This window comes from the organism of the source record quoted next, unplaced genomic scaffold (assembly GCF_019419815.1).
Source record: "Pyrus x bretschneideri cultivar Hongxiangsu unplaced genomic scaffold, Pyrus_bretschneideri_v1 Contig9, whole genome shotgun sequence".
NCBI lineage: Eukaryota > Viridiplantae > Streptophyta > Magnoliopsida > Rosales > Rosaceae > Pyrus > Pyrus x bretschneideri.
The window spans coordinates 3703999-3714278 of record NW_025999831.1 but is presented as its reverse complement, the minus strand read 5'-3'; the positions used below and the strand labels follow the sequence as shown (position 1 = coordinate 3714278).

At 36.7% G+C, this 10280-nt stretch overlaps 1 protein-coding gene across 1 annotated transcript; it reads left to right on the top strand.

Moving 5' to 3' along the window:
* Positions 1–585: 585 nt before the first annotated feature.
* Positions 586–8831, top strand: LOC103934223 (regulator of MON1-CCZ1 complex). Its single transcript, XM_009343953.3, has 15 exons — positions 586–819; positions 1088–1157; positions 1847–1948; positions 2057–2131; positions 2257–2509; positions 2612–2871; positions 3793–3946; positions 4285–4394; positions 4474–4561; positions 5524–5859; positions 5979–6053; positions 6272–6894; positions 7534–7642; positions 7734–7913; positions 8389–8831. Exons 5-15 carry the CDS (start codon positions 2342–2344, stop codon positions 8563–8565), a joined length of 2280 nt encoding a protein of 759 aa, XP_009342228.2. The 5' UTR covers positions 586–819; positions 1088–1157; positions 1847–1948; positions 2057–2131; positions 2257–2341; the 3' UTR covers positions 8566–8831.
* The last annotated feature ends 1449 nt before the right edge of the window (positions 8832–10280 follow it).

Sequence of the window (10280 nt, the reverse complement as noted above, 5' to 3'; positions counted from 1 at the left end):
TAAATAGTACATGGCTATATTTTCCTCCATCTCCAACCGAGGGCCAAAGGGCCATAGGGCTCGTTTTAGTCCTGTCACAAAAAACCGTCTCCAACTGAAGGCCAAAGGGCCATAGGGCTAAACATATTATTTAAATTTAAAAACTACAACTTAAATTAAATACACATTTATCATCTCTAATAGGAATCTTATATTTGGGGCACTCATTATATTTGTCCCACATCAGGAGAGAATTGAGCAAGCAAAAGCTTGCATGTGTGACACCTATTATATTTGTCCCACATCGGCTGTGGGAGAAGTTTGAGCAATCAAACATGCTTATAAAAGCAACATCCCACATATAACCAATTACCGCCTTAATTAAATATTTTTTTTAAATTTTTGGCCAAAAAAAAAAAATAAAAAATAACGGCTAGCTGAAGTCAACTAGCCGTGAAGATTCAAATTTTTTAGCCTGGCCCGAGGTCGGCTGGTTGGCTCATTTGGGCCGTCCGGTTTGGCCTTTTTTTGTCCAATGGGGCCTACAAACCTTTTAACTTTGTCCTTGATTGAAGACGATTTTATAACTATTTTCGACTCTCTGGTTGTCTGAACCATTGATTAGATGACCTAAGCCTCAAATCAAAGGCTCACCTAATTACATCCACAAGCCATAAGATGCAGCCCACCAGTAACGTGGCAATTCGTTGACGCCTGACACAACTGTTAGGTTCTTCGGTTAGTCCTTTCCGTCCCCAAACATTACCACAGTCCGAGTCTCTGAGATGTTCGCCCTCTCTACTGTGATCGTCCCAAAACTTCCGATTGTCAATTCATCTGGTAACTTCCTCTCTCTCTCTCTCTCTCTCTCTCTCTCTCTCTCTCTCTCTCTCTCTCTTCCGCGTTGTGGAATTGTGCGTAAATTGTGAGAAAATAGGAGGAATTTGAACAAATTGTAGTTAGGGTTTGATTGAGGGATTTTTTTACCGTTTTGTAGCTGACATTGTTAGCAGAGCTCATGTAATTTTCAATTATACGATTTTTATTAAATTTATATATATATTTAAAAAATTTGTTTATTTATTTAGTTTTGCTATTTCTTTCACAGTTAGGGGGATATGAAAGAAAGGAACTCTACTTCCACGCTTAAGCGAATTTTAGTGACTTGTACTGCTCAGGTATGTAAATGTCTCTCCTTTTTTGTAAGTATTGATTTTATTAATTATACGTGAATGAATACATTTTGATCCAAGAAGATTTGTTTCTTCTTGTTTTGGGCGGTTTTGCTGTCGAATTTGTTGATTTTGAAATATTTAATTTTAGTTTAAGGCGCCGAGGGATTAGGAGAAGCTGCACAGAGACTTTTAGTACCAGGGCATTTAGTCAAGGTTTTAAATTTCAGTTGAAAAATGCGGCCTTAAATTTTCGATGCACGAGAAGTTTTTGGTTGTTGTGAAGTTTGAAGCTTTGCACGAACAATAGAGTGTGATGCATGTTTAAAATGTTAATTATTATGTAGAGTTTTACTTAATCCAGAAATATGAAATTGTCCGAGAGTGGAATGGAATATAGGCAGGAAATATTTATGTTGTGGAATTGAATAAGCATTTTAAGATTGAATATATCTATTTATCATAAACATTGACATCATGTTCAAGTAGAAGAAGAGAGATTATAATAGCTTCTGAAATTAATCTTTTGTGTCCTTTTGGTTACATTGTACGGTCTTTAAAAAACATTAAAAACAGACAGTTTGGAGAACAAAGTTTTTATTTTAAACCGATATATTCTAGGAGCTGGTCGTATACAAAACCCTGGATCTGTATGGTGTATTGTGCAATATTTTTAATATATCTCTTCCATGTAGGCAAAAGAATACGGGGGTTGTGTTGCAGCAAAAGTTCCACAGGTTGAACGGGATATGTGCTTGAAAGAATTTCTCGCATTAAAGAGTTGCATGCAAAACGCGGTACCATTTTCATTATTAATAGTACATATGTCATATTGTATGGAAGCTCTATACTTGTAATCTTCTAGACAAATTGTTTTTGAGTGTGCTTTTTTTGCCTCTGAATAGCTGCGAAAAAAGCCTTGAGCCAGCAAGTGTGACCTTCTGTGCTTGGAGATAGTAGTTGGATGCATTCTGAAAAAGGTGCTTCATGCTTCTAGAAAATTTTCATTAACTTTCATACTGTTCCACTAACTTGATCCCTTAGAGTATCTAGTTCGTCTCTTTCTTCCTGTACCTTATACAATTTTTTGTTTTTGTTTTTTCAGCGCTGAGCCTGGTTGAGGATTATCCGTAGCAGTACTTGCTAATCCCAAAATAACTATTCAAAAGCCTGAAAATCAATTAAACAAGATGTCTGGAAAAGCATCAAGTTCACAGTCTAGTATTGGTTTGAGCGGGTCTGGTGCTCTATCACATGTTTATATTCCGTATCTGCCCCTAAGAAGCAGCGTAGCTGGATCAAGGGGTTTATTTTATGATGATGGCAATAAGTTGCTGCTTTCCCCAACATCAGATCAGGTAATATGATATTTGTATTTGAGTGGATCCAATTCTTTAAGTCTTTAATTCCAATGTGATCCAGATGGTGTGTTTCTTTTCCTCTTTTTTTCTTGGAGATAGGTCTTCTGTTGGAAGACTGTTCCTTTTGATCCTGTGGTTACTCCTACTTCTGATTCAATAACTGAAGGGCCCATCTTATCTATTCGGTATTCCTTAGATGCAAAGTTTATAGCAATCCAAAGATCTGATCATGAGATACAGTTTTGCGATAGAGGAAGTGGGGAAACTTTTAGTCAGAGGTGCAAGTCAGAGTCTGAGAGCATACTGGGATTTTTTTGGACGGATTGCCCATTGTGTGATATTGTATTTGTAAAGACCAGGTAAGGATACGTTTCCTCACATTTTATATGAATATTACTGATACAATTTATTACTTGAAGTGTGGATTATTCATATAATCATTATCTATGTAGTTTTTGGTTGGACATATGGTTTTTTGGGAAGCAAAAAATGTTAATGCAAAAGGGCTGGACATATGTTTCTCTGCTGTCATACTCTATAAAGCACATACATTCCAAAAATTAAGATATGGACTACTGGATAGGGATGCGCCCTGCTACGGCTGCATGCATATCCAAATGTGTATTGGTTAAGTTTGGATACGGAAAGGATATTTGACAAATGTGCATAGTATTTTGTCCGGATTCTGTGTTAAGTAGGACCAACACAGGGTAATGTATTTTGATATCTTGGAGGTGAGGGACTGTTGTGCTGCAAGTAGAGAGAGCAGGTTATTGTTATGCCCAATCTTTCCTCCACTTGTCTCACATGGTAATGGATGTCTGGTCATCAAGAAGAAGTTAAACTGCTACATTTCAAGTAGCATTATTAATCAAGTAATGGTATAGTTGACATAAAAGATTATAATTGGGTCATTGCTGGAGGGTTTTTTAATTTCTTTTTTTAAATTACTATATTTAATGAGTGCTTTCTTGGTTATTTGGATAGAATTGCATTTTCCCACTCAAAACATGCCATGCTTTTTGCGTATAATGTGGCCATTCAGTTACATGGTCAAGAAACTTTGTCTTTGTTGTGGTTCCATGCAAAGGATTTCTAGGTGGAGGGTCTGGTCTCGTACCAAATCTTGAGTTTAGAGCAGATAGAGCATGTTTTGTGAAATGTTTCTAGGGAATCATCTTTACAATAACAATTTTTTTCTTATTGTTCTCTCAACCTCATTTGCTATACCCCAAGGTTTTGCCTTTCATTCGTTTTGCTAACATGGATTTCAATCTCAGTGGACTGGACTTGTTTGCTTGCAATTCTGAGTCAAAATCACTCCAATTGGTTGAGACGAGGAAATTGAATGTGAGTTGGTATGTTTACACACATGAAAGTCGCATGGTTCTTCTTGCTTCAGGAATGCAGTGCAAAACCTTCAATGGTTTTCAGGTATGTGTAAATCTGATTATGTGTTTGTTTAAATCTTTTAAGTTTGCTGTCTTGGCATTAAGAAAAATGGATCAGGAAATTACTTCCATGAACAGTTGTTGCTGTAACACGTGGCAGTATTTTTTAATTTCATTTCGTTGTTAAATCTTTAGTGGGAAAAAGCTTTGTTGTTGTTGTTGTTGTATTTCGTTGTTAAAGAGATGTAAAAGAGTTACTCATAAGATAGTTTTCTGTCTTGTAGTCCCATTGTAATTATCTTTATTAGCATAGTTATTCATTTATATGCATGTATTTCTCTAATTTTTAGTCTTGACACATGTGCTACTTCTTCTGGGTAGCTCTCGTCTGCAGGCATTATTCGTCTGCCAAAGTTTGAGATGGCAATGGCTAAGTCTGAAGCTAACAATAAACCTGTCCTTGCTGCTGAAGATGTTTTTATAGTCACTGTGTAGGTTCCTGTCCTTTTTTTTGCCCGTTTTTATTGGCCAACCAAAATCAAGGCTTATATACTGTCTTTCTTTGTTCAGCTATGGCAGAATATACTGCCTGCAAGTTGATAGGATTGCAATGCTCCTCCATTCTTACAGGTTTTACCGTGATGTGGTTGTACAACAGGTAAGTTTTGTGTTCAAACTCTGTTAAAATGTTTTGATCCACTTTAATTTGAAACGTCAACCAATTGGCCCTAGTGATGAGGTTGGGTGGGAAAATGGGTTGGGATTTAGCTAGATGAAGGCTTTGATTCCCTTTATGAGAGCATCTCCAATGGAAAGATGCAAAATTGAGATGCAAAAAACCATATTTACATTTCCAGGAGATGTAAATGGGAGTTCTACTTGAATGGGAGAGATGTAAATATGAGCCCCATTTAATTTTCTGTCTTTGATTGGCGGGACCCACCACTAAACCAAAAGATGAAAAAAGATTAAACTTAGGATACATCTCTCCATTGGAGAGTTTTCTGGCAAACCAAAAATGTAAAATACACATTTCAACATATTTTTCATCTCCCATTGGAGATGCTCTGATAACCAAAAAAATGTCAACCAATTGGTTGCAGGCTATGCAACATGAGAATGTTATGCGAGGGCATTATTTATATATTCCACTGATGCATCTGAGATACTCTAGTGACATATCTAAATTTGTTGGAAATTTGTTGGTGTTTCCAAGGATACTAGCACGACTAAATTACATTTAAATGTATAGACAAATTACTGGAGAGTAAACTGCCAATCCTTAGAAATCCTGCTTTAGATTGTTTCGGATGGTTATCTTTATTTTTAGGCTACTTGTGTAATTGGGGCTGGCTTCCTTGTTAGTATCACTTTTTGGTTTTACTTCTCAATTTTCAGCATAAATAAATAAAAAGGCCCTGCATATCTTATATCTATGGATATGAAAATGTGGATCTTATTGGTGGGAGATATATGTGAGAGTTTCAGTGCATTAATGAGTAAATAATGGCTTCATGTGATCAGTTTAATTTGAGTGCATTTATGGGTAAACCTTGGCTTCATGTGGTCACTATTTACATCTACTCATTCTACACAAATGATGTTTGCCTAAATTTTCAGGGTTCTTTGCCAATTTATTCAAGCAAGGTTGCTGTGAGTGTGGTTGATAATGTACTGCTTGTGCATCAAGTTGATGCGAAGGTTGTTATACTGTATGACATATTTGCAGATTCCCAAGCACCCATATCCGCCCCACTTCCTCTATTATTTAGGGGTTTCCCCAGGTCTAATTCTTCTTCCCAGAGATCCTATAGGGACAATAACGAAAGTTCAGAAGTTAATGTTTTAAGTGATCATGAAGCAATCGTCTATGGAGATAATTGGACTTTTCTTGTTCCTGACCTCATCTGTGATGTTGCTAATCAACTTTTGTGGAAGATTCATTTAGATTTGGAGGTAAGTTTCCATTAATTTCCTTTTGTTTAATCTAGTAATGAGATTTCTTTTCTTTCATTGAATAAGAATAATAAAAGGGTTCTTTTCTTGCATTAACCTCTCTTTCTTCCTGTTTCTAGGCAATTTCTGCCAGTAGCTCAGAAGTACCATCAGTACTTGAATTCTTGCAACGGCGGAAGTTAGAAGCGAATAAGGTAGAATTTGGTTTTGGTATGCTCATCAGTTGCTAGATTTTTGTCTCTTCTAAGGTCAGCTGCCTACAGCATGCAATTATATGATATTTTTAGTGTGTATTTTGGTTTGCTCATTATTTCAAAACCATTTTACCATCCAAGATGGTGTTTCATTACCTTTTTTCCAGTCGAACTGCTTAATTACTGTTGGCGATAACTTTGTTCCATTTCCTTTTCAGGCTAAACAACTGTGCTTATCAATAGCACGCACTGTTATTCTAGAACGGAGACCTGTATCTACAGTTTCCTGGGCATTAGATGTTTTAGTTTCCTCGTACTCCCACTCTGTTAAGACTGGCACTTATCTTAAGGGAATAAATTCTGCAAAAACTTCTGGTGAGCCACAGACGAGTGTCCCTGGATCTAGTGCTGATGTATCTTCTAGAAGAGTAGACGCAGTTGGGGAATCCATTAAATATGAATCTGCTGCTGGATTGGACAGTGAATCGCCTAATAGATTTTTAACCTATTCAAATTCCGACTCTGAAGATAATGCAAGCTTTGAAGCACCAAAGGCCACTTCAAATAACTCTCAGTTGTTCGATGGTAAAGTGGACATGGGGAAGTTAACCGGTGCTGAAACTTCTAGCGGTGAGGTTCGGTCTTCATCTTTGCAATATCAGGTTCTTAGATCGGGCAACAGCTCATTGGATGCTAATGGTTCAGAGCAGCAAGAGTCCCAACCAACCTCTCCAGCAATTTCACCTGATGAAATGTACAGTTTTGTGTTTGCACCTGTTGAAGAAGAGATTATTGGAGAACCTTCGTACTTGGTTGCCATCATTGTTGAGTTTCTTCGCAGGTATGACATATATTTATGAATCTTTCAGTGAGGGCCTTGAATGCAGTCATGATGGGCTTAGGTACAGAGTTTTAGCCTTACATTTATTCTCTGCACTGCACAGTTTTAGAAAGGCTCTTCATGAATTGTATTTGCAATACACAGCTAATATGCGTATTTCATTTTTGAGGAGTAAAGCACCTGGGGTTTGACTAGTTGGTTGATTGTTTTTACTAAAACAGGTGGATGTTGCACAACTGTAAATTGCCTACAAAGGCGCATATCCTATAAATAATTGTTTTTACTAAAACAGACAGATTTTTCTATTCGGCTTGAAGTAAACTTATTATTTTCGCCATTACTACTCCTTTGGCAGGCTTGATTATTGGATATTGAAACCGTAGTTGCCCCCCTTTTGTAATTCTTTTTTCTCCTCCTCTCTAGTAGAAAACATTGATGATTGTGAACCTGGTGATATCAAGTTATCATTTGCTCAATCGGTTCAACCTGTGGGGCTAGCCTACCTAGACCCGAACCTACTTTTAAGATGTCTCCAGAATATTAAGTTTCCTGTGATGGGTGTGAAGTTAAATACTTTAATTTTGAATGTATAAGGCAATGATCACAGTTCTTTACTCTATTTATTTGCTATGTTTGCAGTGCTAATCTGGAAAAGGTTGAAGTCCATCCTAATCTCTACGTCCTGACCGTACAATTGCTGTCACGCAGTGAGCGATATGCAGAACTTGGGCAGTTTGTCATAAACAAGGTATATGAACAGCCTATTAGAAATGTATGCTTGCGACAGTATGCTGCTTATGTTTGATCTGATATTCACGGTGAAAACTGTTTCTCAACAGATTCTTGAACCTTCTAAAGAAGTAGCAATGCAACTCCTAGAGTCTGGCCGTCAGAACTCTCGAACAAGGAAGTTGGGTTTAGATATGATGAGGCAGCTTTCTTTACATCATGACTATGTACTGTTACTAGTGCAAGATGGATATTACCTTGAAGCATTACGCTATGCACGGAAGTACAAGGTAATTCCTACCTTGGAATCTGAGGAAAGAAAGGATTTATGTGTATATTCTTAATCAGATAGCCAATACATTTTCCTGTTGGTTTTGCATCTCTTTAATTTTTGCTTTGTTTTAACGTCAATCGCCACTCCTTGGTGCTTAGCCTCTTGCTGTTGAGACTGCTGAACCTATTATGTTGTGTTTAGTGATTAGCGTTGCAAATTTCCTTTGTTTAGACCTGAAGATGTTTTCTTGAACTGTCATTGCTGTATCCTTTTCCATTCTTTATTGAATTTCCTTTTTTTTTCTTTCTTCTTTTTCAATTATTGAATTCTTTGATATAATTCTTTATGTGCCATATTTTCCCAGCTGTATATGCTAATTTTTTATTTTATTTTATGAAAGCACTTCTCCTAACTTTATTGTGTTAAAATAAAAGGTAACAATTCTCTCATGCACTTTGACAATGATTAACACTGTAATTTGAAATTTTCAGGTCAGTACCATCCGACCTTCGCTGTTTCTTGAGTCAGCATTTACCTACAACGATTCGCAACATTTAGCTGCAGTCCTCAGATTCTTTTCGGATTTCATTCCTGGATTCAGAGACACATCAGATCACGACACATACTACCGCATTCTCAACGAGAGGAACTCATCCATTGCTGCTTGAAGTTTTTCATAGTATGGCTAGGACAACTGAATGGTGCCGTAATTAGTAAGTGCGTTACAAGTTTTCAGAACTCCTTGAAAGTACTACGTAATTATTTTCAGTTATCCGTTTACAAAAAGGAAAAAATATAATGTAATATCTTTCTTCTAGTTTCATAATTCATTCCAGAAAAGAAAAATGTATCGTTCCGGTAATCTACTGAATGATTACATTTTTGAATGAGTATGTGAAATACTATCTGGTTGAGTATATTGGCCTTCCAAGCACCTATCGGTTCAGTTTGTGCTCAAAGGGCACGCCATTTGTATTATATATGCCTAGGCATTAGACTATTTCCTAGATAAACCTGCCTTGAGGAGAAAAGCTTACATGGGATAAATTCACTGTTATCCTAACGTCTCGGTTGTATTGTACAATGCCACATGTGAGTTTCTCTTCACATGACATTGCATTGCTAGAGCAATAACGTCAGCGTGGCCGTAAATTCGTTTCATATAAGATGTTATCTAAGTTGTTTTTTTCCAAGGGAATACTAACTTATGCGGAACCCACAAATTTCCCTCCGTAGGCCTGATTTCAACCTAAGAGTATTACCATCATAGCATCTGGAATACACTTACGTGAACATTTTTCTCCATGGAATCATGCACCGGTTAAAACTTCTAATCAAAAGTTGCCTAATCAAGTACAATAATAACCACCTACGAACCCATAACCCTAAATAGCTCCCTCATTTGATAGAATTATTTCTCAGGTAGATAGATAAGGGCCAGATGGGAATATGCAAATTGAAATGGCAACATTTATTCCTTCCCCTTTGGAGTAAACAAGCTAAAAACAGTCCTCAAACACTAGTGCTAATATACGTAGACCATATGTTTCTATAACTAGTTATAACTGTTTTCTTTGATTTGATTCAAATGTTTCATATTTTGTTTGTGTTATGTATATTTGGGTAGCAAAACATGTTGCCTCAGCAGAATGTACCCGTCAAGGGCCACACAACCCCAACAGTGTTTAACGATTGGAAGTTAAAGTCAAGCAGGTTTATGTGTGGAGGAAGTGGAGGAAAAGAAGATAAAGACACAAGACATGGAATAGGAGAGTACATGTTTATTAGGACCACCTGAGAGAGAGAGAGAGAGAGAGAGAGAGAGAGAGCGAGAGGGGACTTGGTTATGATCAATTAAGCCAAGTACTATGGCCTACTACAAATGCATGGACTTAAACTTTTCTCTCATCTACATTTTTGGTATTCTCAAATAAGCACACGAGTCCTTGAACACTTGCAAACACCAAGGAAAAAAAAGTCAAGTTGCCCATGTTAGATTCCAAGAGAATGAGAGAGTTTCGACAAAGCTTGAAACAATAATGTAGAGGGGAGTGAATTGGAGCAGTATTTCTTGAATTATTACCCAATTTACTTTAGTCTCAAAATTTGGTTTCTCTATTTTTAAGTCCTTAAACTTCCTCAATGTCTCATTTTTGTCGGTGCTGTTACTTGTGTATAGTATAATTATATGTATGTTTTAACCACACATATGTGTTGCACCCGATTAATTTTTTTAACCTTTATAAAAGGGAAAAATATTACAATCAGATTAAGAATATGACCCCATGAAGAGGATACTTGAAAACAAAAATATAAAACTACAAAACAATAATCACAAATGTTGCGAGACTCTAAAAAAGAGGAAGATCCATAAGACCCAGTA